General features: G+C 37.6%; 1 protein-coding gene across 15 annotated transcripts in view; it reads right to left on the bottom strand.

The window, feature by feature from the left end:
* The window catches only part of LOC120531014 (tumor necrosis factor receptor superfamily member 14-like), a 174,282-nt gene that overhangs the window by 8,406 nt on the left and 144,117 nt on the right, over positions 1 to 21,759 (bottom strand). For 8 of the 15 annotated variants that reach the window (XM_039755943.1, XM_039755944.1, XM_039755955.1 and 5 more), the window contains 3 exons: positions 11,961 to 12,014; positions 11,774 to 11,833; positions 2,774 to 3,318 (listed from right to left, as the gene is read on the bottom strand). In XM_039755943.1, the coding sequence (XP_039611877.1) occupies positions 11,784 to 11,833; positions 11,961 to 12,014 (104 nt within the window). In that variant the 3' untranslated portion in view covers positions 2,774 to 3,318; positions 11,774 to 11,783. Of the gene's footprint in view, positions 1 to 2,773; positions 3,319 to 11,773; positions 11,834 to 11,960; positions 12,015 to 21,759 lie in introns of those variants that run through there. The other 7 variants (XM_039755948.1, XM_039755947.1, XM_039755953.1 and 4 more) reach the window with 5 other exon arrangements.

Here is a 21,759-nt window from a genome sequence, read left to right as displayed (position 1 = left end):
ATTTTGTAGTCTTAACTGAACGTGAGACTGCTTTGACCTTAATTTCCAAGTTTCCCAGGGGTTATTGCCACGCAGTCTATTGTTACGTTGGTAATTATAAGGATTAAAAGGATAGATTAGAGATAGCTTACTCTCTTTCTCTTCCCCACCCCCAGTTTTGCCTCCCCATATGAGGCTGAACCCCACTTTACAAAGTCCCAGTCCTCTGACATACATAGAGAGAGAGAACATCCAAAACAAAAACAAGCCCCCCCAACAGGATTAAAATTGAGATATCTATTTCCGATACAGTCAAAATACTATAAACATAAAATATAATCTTCAACAGTCTTGAAATATTAAGATAGTAAACCCAGGGAATGGTGTTAAAAAGTGGCCCGGTTAAGCATAGTAAACCCTAATACAACAATAACAATAATAATAAACCAAGGGTATTATGTTTAACAGTCTCCCTTAGAACAGTAAAAAGAGAAAAAAAACGTTACTAATTCAATTTCTTTCACACCTACATACATAAACACGTATAATTGTAATTAAAACATAAACAGAAAGTGGCTGAGAACAGAAAAGGATGTATAATTATGGTACCAGTATCATTCCAAGCAGATCAGACAGCTGGTAATATCTTCTTTGCGATGCCATGACAGGGTGCAACTCACAATTGTATTTCAGGAAAGTGTCGGGATCAGCTTTCTTAACTCTTTATCTGCTTCCTCTGTAGTAGTAAAGATGTAATATTTGCCTTGAATATCCACTTTCAGTTTGGCAGGATACAAGAGGCTGTATCTGAGATCGGCTTTCTGCAAACGCTGTTTAATACTATAAAAAGAGGCACGCTTAGCAGCTGTTGTGGGTGAGAAATCAGGGAAAATACAAATGTGCTTATTTTCAAATATAATCTCTTGTTTCTGCCTGAGAAGTGACATTACATTTAATTTAGATTGTAATTTCTTGAAGTGCACAACAGAAGTCCTAGGTTTAGAGTTGTTTGATCACCGTATGTGGTAAGCTGCTGCTATCTTGGTGTCTGATTTAATGTCTTCTCCACTTATTTTTGAGAACAGTTCAGCTATGAATTTCACTGGGTTTGGACTTTCACGATTCTTAGGTAGACCTTCGATTCTAATATTATTCCTTGTGCATCCATCTTCCACAGCAGCAAGTCTGTCTCCAAGTTTTTTGCATTCAGAATTCGCAGCAGTTGCTGTCCCATCAGTGGTGGATGCTAAATGTTCGGCTGTTTCAATTCCAGTCGTGAATGTTTGCTAAACGTCTTCCAGCTGATCGGCACGCGCTCTCAGTTTAGATACATTTTCCAGAATGTGTTCTTCAATTTTTTGCAGCATACCTTTAATGGCCGCCTCAAAGCGATTATATATACGTTTCTCCAAGTCTTTATTGTCCTGCCACAGCTCCTGCAGCTCCAGCCGCAGCTTCTCATTTGTCTTAAGCATACCATTTATTTCTTTCTTTATATTTTTCTGAATATCTTTCTTGAGCTCATTTATGGCCGTGGCCATTGTAGCAATCATTACCTTCAGTTCGGACAGATCGTTTCAGCTTTTGTATTTTTACTACTGCATAAGGCATTCATTCCACTTGTTCATTTCCTTATAAATACTTTGGTGAAATATTGGTTCAGTTCATTTGCAATTTCCTTCTTAATTTCAATGATTTCTCCATTCGTGTCCCTAAGGTTTTTTAAATTCTCTTTTATCACCTTTTTACTGAAGTAGTATTAAAAAAAACTGCTTCTCTATCAATTTTTATTTTGGTTTCTGTTTTGATTTTTTGAATGCTTTTTTTGATGTCTTGCTGTAGTTTCTGGTATTCCTCTACATCAGAATTATTTGTAATTTAAAAAAAAATTCTTGTACCATGATCTTTTAGGTTTTACTTCTTTAATAATACTCTTATTTATCAATTTTAGCCGATTCTTTAGACCATTTCACCATGTTTCATTAAGACGTCTGAGGCAGGGGTGTTAGTTCCAGCAGTGTCACTTTTACCATTATACTTGCTTTCAGCTCTTTGCACAACCTATGTTCCTATTTTCCATGGCATCTTTTCCCACATGTTTTGGGAGCATCCTCTTGTCTCCAAAATGCTGTCTTTGACTATTCCTCTTATATGTTGTATTTTTCTGCTCCTGGATCTATCTAGATTATAGCAGGAAAAACATACTGTATATTGTGTTCCAATGGAAGCCAAATGATTCTCTTCACCCTAATCTCTGGTAATTAGCCTTTTACAATTCAGTCCTTTGGAACTATCTTCATCCACCATCTCTAATGCGAAGTGGTCAGCTGCCACATGGTTGGTGATGGCTGTGGTCCCTTGACATTTTTTTCTCTTTGTGTGGTTAGGTAGTCTTGAGGCTCTCCAGGCAACTCCGTATCAGTCTTTGTATCAGTCACAAAGCCATGCAGGATTTATTTGTGAGGTGTGGTGCATGTGCACATGTTTCAGAGTTAGTACTTTTTTATCAATGTGTTCCATTAGACTATTAAAAAACAAATACTTCTATTTTTTAATAAAAAAATTATTACAAAAATTGCAGTGGCCAGTAAGTGTATACCACATTGATGGGACTCATTTCTGCAGTTTACTCCAGCCTTTATTACTTGTTTTTCGGCACTGTGGCATTTAAAACAAACAACACAGCTAACCGCTGTGCCTGATCTGTGAACTTTTGCTTCTCACTTCGTATCAAGTTGTTTGAGCTCTTTCTTCTGAATTTGACATTTTTGTCTGATTCCTTTTTGTCTTTCCCATTTTTATGTCTCGTGTCTTATGTCCCAATTTCTATAACCATATAAAATAAGATGCAAAGTGTCATGGCGAATACTGTTAGTAGCTCCTAATTGTTAGTCCTTAAATGAGTTCCTAGCTGATATTTATGTATAAAGGTTGCATGTTCTCCCTGTGTTCATGGGGGTTTCTTCCAGGTGACTCAGTATCCTTTTCAGTCTTTACTGAATATAGCTGAATAGGAATAGATCTTTGTCTGTATAAGTCTATTCACAAAACACAATAGTGTTAAAAATACCAACGAACTGCTGAAAGTCTTTGGAATGTTTTAGAAGTAAGCAAGTTGTGTTAACATCTCAAAATGTTTTAGAATGTCATTGATCAAACTGAAGAAATAAGTGCATATGTAAAACATTTCGTTCACACATTTCTTCCCACAGTTTGAAGGTAGGTTGCTCTGTGATGTGTAAATTCACATTTTTTATGCAGTGTTTTTACTTCTTTCTTCATTCTGTGGTTGGTCAGCATTCTGACTTTGATTGTAAACAGTCCTCTGCAGAAAGCAAACTTATAAGCAACAAATTATAATTATGCAATGGAATATAATTATATTAATTTCTAATTTCATACACCGATTTTAAAGTACTTCATTACCAAGACATTTTTCATGTCAATTTTGAATTAAAACAGACAAGTTAGAAAAGCAGGCTCAACTGAAACAATAATAAAGGACAGATGGTCACATACCAAAGACAGCAAAATTAGTGCTTACCAATACAGTCTAACAACATTTAAGGAAATAAAGTTTAGCAACACATGAAAAGCAGAAGAATGCACACTGGATGGAAATACATGCACATCACAAAACACATACGACAATGAAGGCAAAAACTAAAATAGACTCCCTTTTGCACACTGTACTATGAGGCTCACTACTTTCATGGAAACATAAGGCTGTAGTGACATTCAAGATGTAAGTAAATAACTACTTTTAAATCTCTGTCTGGATTACATCAAACATTAGATTTGGGGATTTGTATTACATTTCATAAAAATTTTAGTGGCTTTAAATTGGCCCTGTGAGTGCGGTTATGTGTCTGTGTGGGTCCTTCAATAAACTGGTGCTCTGGGTTTCCCCCTTTTGACCAGTGCATCCAAGATAAGCTTGCAGTCCCAGTGACCCTGAATTTCTGCTCAAAGCACACTTGTAAACATATCTGCATGATGACAGGAACCTTCATCAATGAATGAAGGAGAGAGGCAGATCTTCAATTCAGATAAACAACACTGTGGGAATGACAGCTTTCCTGTTCACATTTTATGCGAGTTTTCAGTACCATGTTAATAACACTTTAGCAAAAAATGCACACAATTTACACATTTTGTGCATATGAAAGGATATCAGATGTGGATTTTGCAACATGAGTTACATGAGAATTTTTTTTCTTTTTTTCTATGGACATTGTTCATATTGTTTGCCTTTGACCAAAAGTAGTCACTGCAGGGCCCCGTTGACTGAATATTCAATATGTAACCATTATAATATGCAATTATATTTTTTTCTTGGCCACCAGTACAAACTACATGGGGTAAGTAACACATAAAAGAAAATATTATTTTTTGGGTGGAGTATTCCTATAACCTTGACACACCTGTACTTGGAATGTGGGAGGAAAGCTGGAGTACTCCAGGAAAATCCACATGAATAGGTGTGAATGCACAAAGCCCACACATATGCTATCCATGAAGAAATTTAAATCCAGGAATCTGGAGTTGGAACGCAGCAGTACTCACCACTGTGCTGCTGGACACTGTGGGAAATTTATCTTAGATAGGAACACGACAAACAGATTTTCAAGGAATTAACAGTAATGATGCACATGTAAAACATTTGTTGCAGCATAATAAACATTTTTGATAACAAGTGAAAAAACTTAAACTTCTATTTAAACTTTTATTTTAAAAATGTAATTCTTCTAGGAATATTATATTTTGAAAATATTCTTATAACCAAAATTTTACCTGTGTCAGATGAATGAAGTAGCCTCATTAGAACAACAGTTATTTTTATACATAAGTGTAGTATAGTTATTTTTCCATTTTCCACTCTGCAGCTATATTTTTATGTATGTCCCATATATAAAAGTAATATATAAATTAATAATAAAATTTTTGAATCTATTGAACTTCATACAATATATTCCTTTATCATAGAAACTCAACAACAAAGCAGTATGGCAATGCACTGTAGTAAAAGTAATGTGATCTGTGGTATTATTCATAAAATGTATTGTAATCTGCAGTAATTGTTATAAAATGTATAAACTTAAATGTCTGCACACAATTATACACTTCATTGTCGAATAAAGAGGAAAAAGTGCTGAAACTGTATTAAAGTAAACAGAGATACTGAATTTAAAAAATAGCTTTCCCAGGACCTCATGCCATTTTCTTTTCCTTCTCTAGTTTAAAGTTCACATTTATGTTCCAAATTTCTTTTAATTAATTTCTAAATCATAAATATCCCCTTAGAACTCCTCTCTGCTGATATCCAGTTTATCCAAAATAAAACAATATACATTTTTATATCTTCATAATTTAATGTCTTCACATCCTAATGTTTTCACTTTATAGTTTTATCTACATACCACATCCTTGTGTGTCATAAAGAATGCTATTTTCTTTGAAAATATAGTTTATTTATTTGAGCTGTCCAAAACAGAGGAAGACTTAGTTTAGATTCACATATGTCACAAGGTGGGCAACATATCATATTAAATCGTATTGTGTTGTTGCAACAGAATGAGCATGCATCCGAATTTTGATTGGTCTCCTCTGGATGTCAGGCAGGGGCAAGGGGAGCCTGGTGCTTACCCAGCAAACTTCGGGTGCAAGACAGGAACAATCTATGGACCAGGCCCCAGTCCATTACGGGGTGAACACACGCGCACACACACACACACACACACACACACTAACAAAAATAAAATACAACATAGAAAATACAGACTTTTTCCACAGTACAGACAATGTAATGTATACCCAACTACTGAAACCAAAGAAAAGAGACAACTTAATCAGGCAACTCAGATTCACCATTATAATGAAAGTTGATCAAATAATGGGAATATTGGGTTCCAATATAGTGACATAACAGTTAGTTCTTTATCATGGATTATGCATATTGTATTTTATATTAATAACCTATGCTCAACATTTCCATATGTACTAAATGAACTGGAAGAGTTCTGCAAAGTTTCAGGGTTTAGGATTAAACTTCCCTTAATCTTACTTATGACAGAGTGCTTGTTACATTTGCTGATGGAATATGTGAAACAAGACCTTATCAACTAATCATGTTTTAATTGCACATTGGCCGGTGTCACTCACGAGCGCATAGGGAGTGGCTTAAAGACCCGACGAGCACAGCGAAATCTCTTGTCAAGGAACAACGGCAGGGTACTAACCTTTCTCTCTTTGTTCCCTCAGGAGAGACAAAACAACACCGCCATGAGTTAACCCGGACTCGATAAACACAAGCCATTTCCGGGTTCCTTCCTTCCCTCTGGTCCCCACCTGATGACGTCACTACTACCCATCAACTCAGCTCCTTTCCAACATTCTGTGTGTCCAGTTCCGTTCCCACCCCATAAATTGTCCACCTGTCATTGTTTGAGTGTCTATGTTCTATGTACGAAGCCGACCATATTGAGAGGAAATCTTGACAGTATACGGGGAAGGATACCCCAAACCTTCATCATTTAAAAAAATATCATGAACAAAAAATACTAACTCTTCATCAACATAAAGCAGCTGAGGGCATAGCATTAACTAACTTGCAGTTCTGCTAGAGTAGTGCAAATGTAAGTAATTACTGTGCAATTAAAGATGTAATAAAACAGAAATAAATGAGCACTTGCTTGGCTACTCATGGAAATCAAAAGAATGTACTAAATGCTCCCTGCATGCTTTTCTCTGTCTCATGTTTATGCTGGACCTCCAGAACAATGAAGAGATAAAAATTTCAAAAGTTCCTAAATTGGTGAGGGTTCACACAAATCAACCTTCACTTCTATGTGGGATTTAGATGTGGCAATAGATTCATTTTCAACAAATAATCCACTCACGCTTGCTGTGATAACCATAATACAGTTTGTTCATAAAATAAGAATAACAGAAGACGGAGATAGGCCATGTAAGTACAGAAACAGGACAGTAACCATACAATCTTAAGTTCTTCCTCTTCCATCTTTTCCCACTTATATGTGGGGTTGAATACAAACGATTATGTGAAATTAGCTTTGATTTCTCTGTCTTGCTCCCAAAAGGAAGCACAAACTTACAAATTATATTGTATTTTTTATCTCCTATCTAAATAATTGCTCAAGGAAACATTAATTCAGGATGGGTTCAAAATGCTTTTGTAAGACTTCTGGGGCCTCATGTATAAACGGTGCGTACGCACAGAAATGTTGCGTAAGAACTTTTCCACTTTCAAATCGTGATGTATCAAACCTACACTTGGCGTAAAGCCACGCACTTTTCCACGGTACCTCGTGCCTTGTCGTACGCAAGTTCTCCGCTCGGTTTTGCAAACTGGCGGCACCCAGCGTCAAAGCAATGGTACTGTTCTTGTGTGATTACTCATTATTTTCATGACGCGGCTTTATAAATACACAGAAACTAACCGCATATTGTTTATTAGTGTAATGCATCTGATTGTAATTAACTCGTAACAATATAATGGTCCAGGGAACAGCCATAGTATTCCAAATACCATAACTGCTTTAGCGTTGTTACTCTCACTTCTTCTTCTTCTTCTTCTTTCAGCTCCTCCCGTTAGAAGTTGCCACAGCGGATCATCTTTTTCCATATTACTCTCACTGCACGACTCGGAGTATTTATATCACTGTATCTGAGTGTGAATCACAGCAGCAGCTGATCGGAAAGAGAATTATCGGTATACAGCTTTAAGGACACGCTACCTCAGCCACTGCAAAATGTTTTAAAGCCTTTCCTGTACGGACCTCGCAGTTCAGAAACAGTTTAATCCCAAGAACTTTAAATGCACTCAATCAATTGCTCTTTGTAGAACGGTTTGTACTTATAAGTACAATCACCCCACTGTAAACTTGCACTACAGTTATAATATCTCACAACCTGCGCCACTTTATAAAGCGCGTATTTACATATGATGACGATATCATTTTTAAGGTGAAATGCAGCAAAATATGTTTGTTAAATTATACACATAAAACTTTAACTTCATTTAAATAATCTATATTCTTCACTGGGAGTGTCATGAAGGATAGAATAATTAAACATGTACTACGAAGATATTTCAATGTTCTTTAAACGTTTTGAAGAATCGGCGCTAAGCTTACAGATGGCTTAACTTCTATTACAGAGCTGATTGTGTGGCGATCGGTTACTTGGGGAAAGAAAAGCAAGGACTCTTGGGGCGGCCACGCCAATATATACTGAATATAAAACAGAAAGAGAAAATAACAACACAGCTAAAAACGCAGCGACAAATTTCGACAAAAGATAAATGCTTGTCATGAGCATGAGGCTCATGAAACACGTTTAATAATGTGCTTTAACTCCTATCATCATGAAAATGACATCACGTACACATCTCAGTATTTTAGTTATTCAGAGAGCTGTAATATCACAAATGTAATGGACTCTGTGTCCAGTTGGAGGAAGAGAGCCAGTTTAAGAAGCAAGTAGTGATTCACACACATAGATCACATACGAGTAGAAGATCAAATACAAAACAAAGCATTTAACGTGCTACTTTAATTACGATGTAATTTTGAGAAACTGGTTAATTAAACGATTTTAAGATGAAGTTTATAATGTTCTACTAAATGACAAAATAAACTACGTGATTAAAGTGGAAAATTCGAGATTAAAGTTGACATTTCGTGCTTTTTCCCCACCGTGTGCCTTTTTTCTCTGTACCCTAATAAGCTTTCATATGACACTCAGACAGTGGGCTTACAACTCTTCTTTTCACGGCAACTTTGATATGTGACTTCTTTTTTATTTCCGGCACTGTGCGATTTTGTGAATGTGAGCTTTCAAGTTTCTCCAACACGCTATGTCACTCGATCAACTTCATTTTGTTGATTATACCACGGTTTATTTGAACAAATAGTATGTTTTTCCTTTGCCTCCACTTGGTATTCGCTGAAATTCTTATATTTTCCCCGTGCTTTTCCCATTGTCTTTTCACAGAAGGCTGCGCTTAAGGGCGATTTATATTGATTTGCATATTCAAATAGGCATAATTCTGGGAGGATTTGGGGCGTTACAAAATGCGCGTGCACGAGCGTTAGTTTTCACGCTGATCGGGATTTATGTAACGAAAGAACGTGGAAGTTGGAGTACGCACAGATTCCTGCATCTGGATTTTTCTGTGCGTAAGCACATTTCGGCTTTTGTGCTTACGCCATGTTATAGTGCGAGTTCTACGCACTGCGTTATACATGAGGCCCCTGGTCTTTTAGCAGGTTAAATGAATAAACCTACTTTATAACATTTTCAAAGCCTGTGTGCTTTGATACAGTAGCGCTGGTTTTCTTCATAACTCAGCAGAATTCTCTTTCACCTCCCATGGGTATTTTTGAAGGTGTGTGTGCATGTCAGTAAATGCCAACAGCTAATCTAAATTAATAAAATGTGCTCTGTGAATTTAGTTTTCTCTATATAATGTAAGAGGAGTAAAATACAAAAAATAAAAGTATAAAAGCTAAAAACGTACTTGTCACACACATTATTACTTTTAATTAAACTAACATAAAAAATGAAAAAAACATATGTTAATACATTTGCTACTCTTATGCTTCCCGGCAGAGTCAGTCAGTCAGCCATTATCTAACCCGCTATATCCTGACACAGGGTCACGGGGGTCTGCTGGAGCCAATCCCAGCCAGCACAGGACGTAAGGCAGGAACAAACCCCAGGCAGGGCGCCAGCCCGTCGCAGGGCACACACACACACCCACTAGGGAAAATTTAGAATTATGTTAACATATTGAATATTGTGCTGTTTACTTGTTGTGAAAACTGGCCCTGGCACAGACAGACAGACAACATATTTTGCACCCACACACCGTTTATTTACACTATATACAATTTCACAAAAGTCACGTGCACTCACGAACCCCAGTGCTGCTGGCACTGAATCCCCAAAAGTCCAGGGCCCACAGTTTCTGTGCCTTGCTTACTGGCGGCCTTCTGTCCTCTCTCAAGCTCCGTCGTACTGCCTCCCGACTTCCACCCATGACTGGAGGGAGGCAGCCCTTTTATGGGAACCCGGATGGGCTCCAGCTGCTTCCCGGCACTTAACAGTGGCCACACCCCTGTGTGGCGGAAGTGCCGGCTGCGCACCTGGAAGCCGTCCGTGTCTCCCCGGTCGTCTTCCCCCCGGCACTTCTTGGTGTGGCGGAAGTGCCGGGCTCCCGGGATAAACAGGCACTGGGGCGCTGCCTGGCGGTGGCCACGGGTCCCTACAGGGCTGGGCTTCAAAGCCCCCTACCCGAGGCCCCCTGCATAACCAGGACAGACGCCCCCACTCGGTCTGGAGGATGCACACGCCCTCCTCTGGTCCTCTAAGGCGTCCCGGCCGGGCTCCAGCCCCGGCCGAGGACCACACGGGATAAACCGGCATCGGGGTGCCGTCTGGCGGTGACCACGGGCCCTTACGGGGTAGGGCTTCCATGCCCTCGACCCATGGTCCCCAACAGAACCAGGACGGACGCCCCCTCGCGGTCTGGAGGAGGCACAAGCCCTCCTCTCGTCCTCCTGGGCGTCCCGGCCGGGCTCCAGCCCCGGCCGGGGACCACATAGTATTTACTTTTTGTAGGACATTGCATGTAACACCAATAGAATTTTTCTAGCAGCTACGCTGCCTGGCAATAAAGATCAAAGTTTAAGTTCAAAATTACCTCATGTGCAGATGCAGCAAATACTAGATTCACTTAATAAATGGGCGGCATGGTGGCGCAGTGGTAGCGCTGCTGCCTTGCAGTAAAGAGACCTGGGTTTGTTTCCCGGGTCCTCCCTGAGTGGAGTTTCCATGTTCTCCCCGTTTCTGCGTGGGTTTCCTCCGGGTGCGGCGGTTTCCTCCCACAATTCAAAGACATGCAGGTTAGGTGCATTGGCGATCCTAAACTGTCCTTGGTGCGTGAGTGTATGTGATAACCCTGTGGTGGGCTGGTGCCCTGCCCAGGGTTTTGTTCCTGCCTTGCACCCTGTGCTGGCTGGGACTGGCTCCAGCGTGACCCTGTGTTAGGATATAGCGGGTTGAACGATTGCTGACTGACTTAATAAGCAGCTGGAGAAACCCTGAAAATCTTTCAACTTGTACCTTGTATGAAATATTGTCAAAAAGAAAAATAAATTCACATTCACTATGATTCCTCAGATTCACAGATTTTTCAGTGTGTTTGAATTGATGTTCGAGTGTGTACATGCAAGTGTTCTCTGTGATAAACTGGTGTTTTGTTCAGATTAAATTCTTACCTTGCAGCTACTGCTGCTGGGAAAGGCAACAATAACTCTGAATTAGATTAAGCAGTTTTCAGACTGCTATGTTGCTTAAAGATGCTTAAAGGTCAGGTGACTGTGTGCAGTACAAGTAGCGAGAAGAAACTCTTTTGATAACTTGAGAGCAAGTTATAAAAATGAATAATTATTTTAGTGCAAATGGGAAGTGAAATTATAACAAGCAGACAGACTGAAGAAAAGTAAGAAGAATGGAGACATTAAGTTACAACATTTAAAAAGACAAAAGAATGTAGATGACTATATATTGAGGTGAACTTTTATGCCGCATTTCTGAACTAAACTCTGAAAGCAATGGGTTGCCAGTTATAAAGACTTGTGAAACAGAAGAGTAACGAAACTATAAAATATTTAATTAGCATCTTGAAATAAAATACCAAGTTAAATTTCACTCATAACACTGAATGAATGCTTATCACCATGACAGAATTAATATTTTTCATATTCACCTTTTGATGTTCATCGATTTATTGGCATAGCTTGTTCAGTATCTGCAGACACATGCACTGCTTACAGAAACAGAAACACAATACATATAATTTTAAAAGCAGATAGATTCAGGGCTCTTGGATTCTCACAATTGTCACTAGAGATAACAAGGAAGTAAATGTGGTAATGATTGATCATAAAACTTACCTACTCTTTCTTGGTTTGTTTCTTGCTGAGGTTTATGGAGTAAATTATGTAAACCTTCAAATAAAAACAATTAAAATGAGTCAAGTGTATCTTTTATGATAAGAAACAGTAAAAAGCATAAAAAATAAGGCATATGAAGATTTTATTGTCCAAACTCACAAGAATGAGCTAAGCAGGTTACAATTCAAAAGTAAATCTTTAAATTAAATGGAATATCATGAAACTATACAATAAGGACACCTGAGTAAAGAGCCTGCAATCGGAAAACCTGAACCTTTTGACTTTACTTAAATAAAAGTCACCTTAAACTTTTAAGCTCAGGACTCTAAATCCCATTTTAAATACACTCTTGTGTATATTTTTCAACATCTGCTATAAATTGATTTAAAATTCTGTATCTTGTACTTTTTATCTTTTAGGTCATTCTTTTAGAATCTTAAAAAACAGATTACAAATTAATTTTGTAATTTATTAGACCTGGGGTAATTAAGATCCAAATGGACAAAAAGCCTGAGAAAGGCAAACACATACTGATTATTCTTCTAATCATTGCTAATTTGACATGAACTTAGTCCTTTAAGTTTGGCATGCATGCTGAGCAAAAAAAGAAGAGTGGAGCAAGAGAGAGAGAAATGGCAAGGGGAGCTGAGATGGGAACAACAAAAGATAGAAGAACCCAAAGAAATTGGCAAAACCTCTGTAGACTCAACAACAATCTGAAGCAACTCTATACCTAGATTTGAAAAGACTCACGTCACCTTTTAATAAGACTCTTTTTCAAATACCTTTCTTAACCTTTTAAATTTCTTTTCAAATATATTTCCTATTTTTGTTACCATTGGTTTTACTGCATTTTTACTAATTTTGCTTTAAAATAATATTGATTTAATAATGTTTGAGGAGTCCAAGGTATATTATTAAGATCATCTGGTGTGGGTTAGTGTCATATTCCAACAGGGAATAGCAGCTGAGAAGAGACGTCTTCAAAAGAAAGCAGCAAGGTTAGCGGGCACCTACTTTGGTGATTGGCATGAGTATTGCTCAGTTCTGAAGACAACTGCTTGGTCTGCTTGTGCAGAGCTAGCAAGTCTCTTTGCTTGAGGCAGCTGTCCACATGCAGGTAAGGCTGCACTACAAAGCAGATACCTAACACTCACATAAAAATATAATTAACAGTAACTACACTCTAGGCAAACAAAAATAATGAACATAGGAATTTCCATGACAATATATTCAAGGTAAAGTGGTAAGACTACCTACAATGGGTGATTGCCATAATGTCACAGAGGTTGGCAGCTGATGGGGAACACCTCCAATAATAAAAGCAGCGGTTACCTACTTTGGTGATTGGCACAGGTGTAGTTTAACTGTTTGGTCTGCTTATGCTGATCTTGTAAGTCTATTTGCTTAAACCAGCTGTCTATGTGCAGATAAGGCTGTACATGTGGGGTGCTATAAAGCAGCTATATTAAGGTAAAATTCCAGACAAATACAATAACATAGCTACATAAATGTAAATGTGAGAAAGAAGTTGTTTATACTGCTTCTACTGACTTGACATATACAGTTTTAAGTTTGGTAAGCCACCACATTAATTAAGAGTGAGCTGGAGTGGGTTAGTTGCTGAATGTAGTTCTAGACAAATATGACCTTAATCTGGACTGTATAGTGAGGGTTGATCTACTGAAAGGGAAAAACAGCTATTCAGGCACCCAGGAGAACAATCACAGCAAAGATCTCTTTTTAAACAGAGATAGATAGATAGATAGATAGATAGATAGATAGATAGATAGATAGATAGATAGATAGATAGATAGATAGATAGATAGATAGATAGATAGATAGATACTTTATTAATCCCAAGGGGAAATTCACAAAAGAGGGAGCAGTGCCAAAGTAATGGAATAATCTGAAGAATTCTACCTATTTCAATTTTTGTTCAATTAAATTCTAAATTAACTGCTTGTTTGAAAAGACAAAATTCATCTGTTTAATTATAATCTGAGTTGTGTTTTGTTGACTTGTTTAAAAAGTAAATCATTTTTTCTTGTCATGTCAAATCCCCTGGTATGTTCCAGGTACTAATAAGACTGAGCCAGTCTAATGGAAATGGATTCAATGTAATTCTGTGACTGTTAAGTGTAAAGTAAGATGCTAGAGGCAATTTCATTAATCATAAACACACACTGGCAGCTTTTATAGAACTGCATTATACATACAATGATTTCTTTTTGTAAATTATCTTGGATAAAGGCATCTGCTAAATTAAGAATAATGAAAGTATAGGAAAGTGCTTGATGTTTACAACTATTGCTACATCACAAACTCTGGAAAATGAATATTTTCTTTAGACTCTCTAAGATTACATATTTATTACTCAAATAACCAAGTAAAATATAGGTTTTATACATAAGAACTGTATTATTTTATTTACATATATTATTAGTTTGCATGTTAGCTACACTGATTTTATGTATTGTATGCAAATGCTATGTACTTTCAAATAAACAGCACTGGTTTGTATTGTATTGTATCTACTATTGTTTTGCTTACATGTAGCATTGGTTTTATGCATGCACTACACTGGTTTTACATAAGTCTTATACTGGTTTTATGTGGAATATTGTACTTTTTTGTGTACTATTATTAGTTGTTCACATGACTTTGAACTACGATAGGCATGTAAACAAAGCCGTTCTGTTGCTGGCAGAGCCACTGTAAAGTAAACTTTATACCTCTGAAGGCCAAAGGGCTAAAACAAACAGAACATGGTTTTATTTTTATATGTCTGATTTAAGACTGCAGAGAGACAGTGCCTGTCCTGGTAGTAATTAATGAAAGGCTAGCAACAATCCTGAAAGGGGCCGCAATACACTGTCAGAAACAATCACAAGAATACACATTCATTCCCACTAGCTGGATATACTGTTGCCAAATGGTATAATTGAATCAAGTATTAGAAAAGGTTAATTTAAAACATTCTTTTTCTAAAACATCTTAATTTTTGGTGCAGTGCAATGAAAATTTAACTCCAGAATTCAAGTTCTGCAGTGGGCACGGTTTGTGTGAATTTTGTGTGGATTTTTTCCTCTGGAATTTGCTTTTTATGAGAATTTCCAGGGACACCATGATAACATATTAACCCTATACTGGGGGTAACTATACAGTAATTTAGTTTTTTTAGTTTTAAAATATTAAGTCATTCAGTTCCACAATATATTACAATGTTTGTTTTTGTTTGACAGAAATTAAAGTCAATAACCAAATAGCAAAAAATATAAGCAAGTCAATCTATTCTAATTAATAATATAAAACATTGATTTTGTTCATCCCAGTTAAATCATTTTTTATTTGTGAATATGTATTTCCACTGTATCAGCAATCTTCACACTAGAATTGGGAATACTAAACTATGATAAAAAATGCACATATCATTATGTTGTTTAAATTCAGCACTGGGTCAATCTTTGTGTTTGTGTAAGGCTATTATTTAATAACTGAGATTGAAATATTTAATGCTTAATATACTACTTGGTTATATATACAGTATATAAACATGTGCATTATAATTCTTTGATATTGATGGTCTTGATATTTTCTCCACAATTCATTAAACATGCATTCACAAGCAAAACACACTGAATGCTATTCAGTTATCAATTACTGATAAAAGGTCAATATAAATTAATAGAAAGCCAAGGGGTATTTTCTGATGTTTTGCATCCATTTCGATTGTCATAAGAGTGGCTGGCCATAGTACACCTCTTTTAAGGGGCAAATTTGAAAGCTGTTTTCTCATTTTCTTTTTCAATTTTGAAGAAATTACCCTTTTTTTCATTTGTGGAGCTAGGCAGTGCATTGCCCCTAATACGGAAATGAACTACGGCCAGTCAGAATTACAGCAACCAAAGTGTCCAGAGGAGTTTCAGAACACAACTGTCATTGTGACAGCAATTTGCTGCTTTCTCTTTGACATTAGTTGGTGAATCCTGCCAACTGGAGTTAGAGAGGTAGGCATAGCCTACTGTGGGGCAGAATACCTAGATTGTTATCACATTGTCACTTGGTCAGATCATCTTTATCCGGACTTGTGGTTTAACAATGAGATTTTGTAAGCAAGTCGTATAATGTGACTGTTTACTGTACAGTCATGAGTTAAAAAAATAAGCACAGTCTCCTGCATAAGCAGCAGGCCTTAAGGGCCACATGATTTAGTAAATAAGAAGATACTTTAATTTGCAAAGGCTTATTTATAGAAAGTCTTAAGGTCTGCATTTGTAATAACAGAATTTCAGATTACAGTGGTGTGAAAAACTATTTGCCCCCTTCCTGACTTCTTATTCTTTTGCATGTTTGTCACACGAAATGTTTCTGATCATCAAACACATCTAACCATTAGTCAAATATAACACAAGTGAACACAAAATGCAGTTTTTAAATGATGGTTTTTATTATTTAGGGAGAAAAAAACCTACATGGCCCTGTGTGAAAAAGTAATTGCCCCCTTGTTAAAAAATAACCTAACTGTGGTGTATCACACCTGAGTTCAATTTCCGTAGCCACCCCCAGGCCTGATTACTGCCACACCTGTTTCAATCAAGAAATCACTTAAATAGGAGCTGCGTGACACAGAGAAGTAGACCAAAAGCACCTCAAAAGCTAGACATCATGCCAAGATCCAAAGAAATTCAGGAACAAATGAGAACAGAAGTAACTGAGATCTATCAGTCTGGTAAAGGTTATAAAGCCATTTCTAAAGCTTTGGGACTCCAGCGAACCACAGTGAGAGCCATTATCCACAAATGGCAAAAACATGGAACAGTGGGGAACCTTCCCAGGAGTGGCCGGCCGACCAAAATGACCCCAAGAGTGCAGAGACGACTCATCCGAGAGGTCACAAAAGACCCCAGGACAACGTCTGAAGAACTGCAGGCCTCACTTGCCTCAATTAAGGTCAGTGTTCACGACTCCACCATAAGAAAGAGACTGGGCAAAAACGGCCTGCATGGCAGATTTCCAAGACGCAAACCACTGTTAAGCAAAAAGAACATTAGGGCTCGTCTCAATTTTGCTAAGAAACATCTCAATGATTGCCAAGACTTTTGGGAAAATAGCTTGTGGACTGATGAGACAAAAGTTAAACTTTTTGGAAGGCAAATGTCCTGTTACATCTGGCGTAAAAGGAACACAGCATTTCAGAAAAAGAACATCATACCAACAGTAAAATATGATGGTGGTAGTGTGATGGTCTGGGGTTGTTTTGCTGCTTCAGGACCTGGAAGGCTTGCTGTGATAGATGGAACCATGAATTCTACTGTCTACCAAAAATCCTGAAGGAGAATGTCCGGCCATCTGTTTGTCAACTCAAGCTGAAGCGATCTTGGGTGCTGCAACAGGACAATGACCCAAAACACACCAGCAAATCCACCTCTGAATGGCTGAAGAAAAACAAAATGAAGACTTTGGAGTGGCCTAGTCAAAGTCCTGACCTGAATCCAATTGAGATGCTATGGCATGACCTTAAAAAGGCGGTTCATGCTAGAAAACCCTCAAATAAAGCTGGATTACAACAATTCTGCAAAGATGAGTGGGCCAAAATTCCTCCAGAGCGCTGTAAAAGACTCATTGCAAGTTATCGCAAACACTTAATTGCAGTTATTGCTGCTAAGGGTGGCCCAACCAGTTATTAGGTTCAGGGGGCAATTACTTTTTCACACAGGGCCATGTAGGTTTGGATTTTTTTCTCCCTAAATAATAAAACCATCATTTAAAAACTGCATTTTGTGTTTACTTGTGTTATATTTGACTAATGGTTAAATGTTTTTGATGATCAGAAACATTTTGTGTGACAAACATGCTAAAGAATAAGAAATCAGGAAGGGGGCAAATAGTTTTTCACATCACTGTAGGTTTTTTTTAAAAAAGTCACTCTTGTCAGACTTATAACTCTAGTTTAAATAAGATGTTTGCTGCTGTATATTCAGAAAACATCAGCTAATTATTAGTATTAAATGAAATGTAAAAGTTAATAAACAGGCCAACACAATTTAAACAAAAAATAGCAAACTAACAATGTATTACTTTTTCACATCATGATATTTTAAAATCCAAATTATTAATCAAATGTATTTTGTAAGTCCTGTTCCTAAGTACAGTAAATTGCATCTTGCACACTCTCATAACTGAAGACTATGTCTCCGTTGCCTCTATACTATTCAAATGTGTGCCATAAGTGCTTTCACTACTTTTATCACATTTTCATTGCTGTGCTATCTTACAGCCTGTTGTGCTGAATAATCCAATGAGCTCTTCAAATTTAATATATGCTAATTTGTTTTAGAAAAAAAATAAGTTATTTTAGTAGCTCTGCTGAGATCAAGCAGCAACTAACACATTAGAAATAGTATTTGAGCAGTCTGCCTCATGGTTTCCTTTCAAAGAAACATGACTGAAATATGTGGGAGACTCAAAACACAGAATCTAATTTTACTTTGGAATGTACATAAGACATTAAGCTGTTCATTTTGTGACCATTATAGTCTATCCACTGGTTTTGAAACCTGACATTTACAATCATTAGCCATCTTACTATAGTTTCTAATTCCTTCACTGAGATTCACTAATCAGCCCTGCTAACCTAAAAAACACTAAAATCTTAACATACAGAAACTCACAACTGACAGGTCACATCATCCAACTATCATAGTGTGCATTAAACATGAATTTGTAAATTAAGTCAGAAAGTTTAGAATGGCCAGATCAAAGAGTGAACATTACTAGACTAAGAAATTTTTTTAGCATGTTGAAGATGATGGATGGAGGATTCAATGTATCAAATTGTTTCTTCCATGCATTGAAGCTGTTTGATCACAAATTTTATTTTTTCAAAACAAAGTTCTACAAATTTAGTGGTAAAAGCGGAATATCCCAAATGTTTTGCTGATGTAAGAGTTTTGCTGAACTCTTATAAAAACAGGTTGCTGGATGACATAAACATGAGCAAGCAGTATCAGATACTAATTGTGTTGGAACCCCTGTGCTTATGCATGATGCTCAAAACAGAGTACTGCAGCTATTTATTTTCTAAAGAATCAGCCTCAAGAATACTGCACTATAATGGCAATACAGTCTATTCACTACTTTACACTAATCTGAACACCATATGCAATAAGGTTTCAGCTAATGGTGTTCAATTGGAGGACCAAAATGAAGAAACTCATTCTAGACTTTTGCATCCTACCTGTCTGAAGATTATGTCTGAGAGTGTAACACATTTCTTTATTACATGCAAGATGTAATTGTTTCTCTGAAATATGTTTCCCTTCAACATGCAGGCTCATGTGGATACTGAGACCAGTATGTAGAAAAATACAGATACAATACCTTATTTATTCTTGTTAATTACACGGTGATTCTTTAAGATAGTGATTCAAGTGATCATTTTTTCTCAATTTGTTCATAGTACCTCATATACTGGATTATTTTTTGTCTATGATAGAGCTATGTACCATAAACTGTTATACATCAAGCATACCATTACACTGAAGGCAGAGTGTCCACGCTGTTTACACAACATACTATACTGCTCAAAAGAATTAAAGGAACACTTTTTAATCAGAGTATAGCATAAAGTCAATGAAACTTATGGGATATTAATCTGGTCAGTTAAGTAGCAGAGGGGGTTGTTAATCAGTTTCAGCTGCTGTGGTGTTAATGAAACTAACAACAGATGCACTAGAGGGGCAACAATGAGATGACCCCCAAAACAGGTGGAGGCCACTGACATTTTTCCCTCCTCATCTTTTCTGACTGTTTCTTCACTAGTTTTGCATTTGGCTACAGTCAGTGTCACTACTGGTAGCATGAGGCGATACCTGGACCCTACAGAGGTTGCACAGGTAGTCCAACTTCTCCAGGATGGCACATCAATACGTGTCATTGCCAGAAGGTTTGCTGTGTCTCCCTGCACAGTCTCAAGGGCATGGAGGAGATTCTAGGAGACAAGCAGTTACTCTAGGAGAGCTGGAGAGGGCCATAGAAGGTCCATAACCCATCAGCAGGACCAGTATCTGCTCCTTTGGGCAAGGAGGAACAGGCTGAGCACTGCCAGAGCCCTACAAAATGACCTCCAGCAGGCCACTGGTGTGAATGTCTCTGACCAAACAACCAGAAAGACTTCATGAGGGTGACCCAAGGGCCCCATGTCCTCTAATGGGCCCTGAGCTCACTGCCCAGCAGCATGCAACTCGATTGGCATTCGCCATAGAATACCAGAATTGGCAGATGCACCACTGGTGCCCTGTGCTTTTTACAGATGAGAGCAGGTTCACCCTGAGCACGTGACAGAAGTGAAAGGGTCTGGAGAAGCCATGGAGAACATTATGCTGCCTGTAACATCATTCAGCATGAGCAGTTTGGTGGTGGGTTAATGATTGTCTGGGGAGGCATATCCATGGAGGGTCACACAGACCGCTACAGGCTTGACAAAGGCACCTTGACTGCCATTAGGTATCAGGATGAAATCCTTGGACCCATTGTCAGACCCTATGCTGGTACAGTGGCTCCTGGTGCACGACAATTCCTGGCCTCATGTAGTGAGAGTATGCAGGCAGTTCCTGGAGGATGAAGGAATTGATACCATTGACTGACCTAAATCCAATAGAACACCTCTGGGACATTATGTTTTGGTCCATCCAATGCCACCAGGTTGCACCTCAGACTGTCCAGGAGCTCAGTGATGCCCTGGTCCAGATCTGGGAGGAGATCCCCCACAACACCATCTGTCATCTCATTAGAAGCATGCACCGATGTTGTCAGGCATGTATACAAGAACACAGGGGCCATACAAAGTGCTGCGTACAATTTTGAGTTGCTGCAATTAAATTTTGGCAAAATGGACTAGCCTGCCACATAATTTTTTCACTCTGATTTTTGGGGCGTCTTTGAATTCAGGGCTCTGTAGGTTGATCATTTTCATTTCCATCAAACGATGTGGCATCCTTTCGTTCCTAACACATTACCCAGTCTATATCAGTATAGATATCCAGGAGGATTTCTTTTTCCAATTGAGATCTGATGTGTTTTCAAAGTATTCCTTTAATTTTTTTGAGCAGTTTATAAATGGTTGCAAAATTTTGTGTGTAAACTATATTTACTTCGGTTATCTTATTTTTCATACAGTCAAAGAAGACTAACCTATCTCTTCCAGGGTCTGACTTTCTTGATGATATCAGCTACATGATTAGCATTGAAGTGCTTAAATGATACCTGAGCTCACTTCCACTGCGGGTGCACAAAAAACTATTTTATTCTAAATAATCTTCTTTAAAACTGTTTGACAGACCAGAATGAGAACAACGTTATTGCTTTCCATCTACTTTGTCTATTAACCCATATGTATATTATTACCTACAGTTCCTATAAAAAGTATTCACCCCTTTCTACATTTTATTGTTATACAACATTGAATAACAGTTTAATTTTACTTTTTTGACACTGATCAACAAATAAGACTCTTTAATGCCAAAGTGAAAACATAACTCTGCAAAGTGATCTAAGTTCATTAAGTTAATCGTTTAAATATAAAAACCCTTTAATATGACATACCTAAATCATCACTGGCGTAGTCAATTGATTTTAAAATTCACATAATTAAGGAGTTAACCCTTCTATAGTCATAGGGTTTCAGTTGATTGTGTAATGAATGTATATGTACCTGGAAGGTTCAGCTTGTGCTGAGTCAGTATAGTGGCATAACCTATACAGTACAACGAAGACAAAAGAACACTCAAAGCAACTC

This window comes from Polypterus senegalus, chromosome 6 (genome assembly GCF_016835505.1).
Source record: "Polypterus senegalus isolate Bchr_013 chromosome 6, ASM1683550v1, whole genome shotgun sequence".
NCBI classification, from domain to species: domain Eukaryota; kingdom Metazoa; phylum Chordata; class Cladistia; order Polypteriformes; family Polypteridae; genus Polypterus; species Polypterus senegalus.
This window is presented reverse-complemented; position numbering and strand designations above follow the sequence as displayed.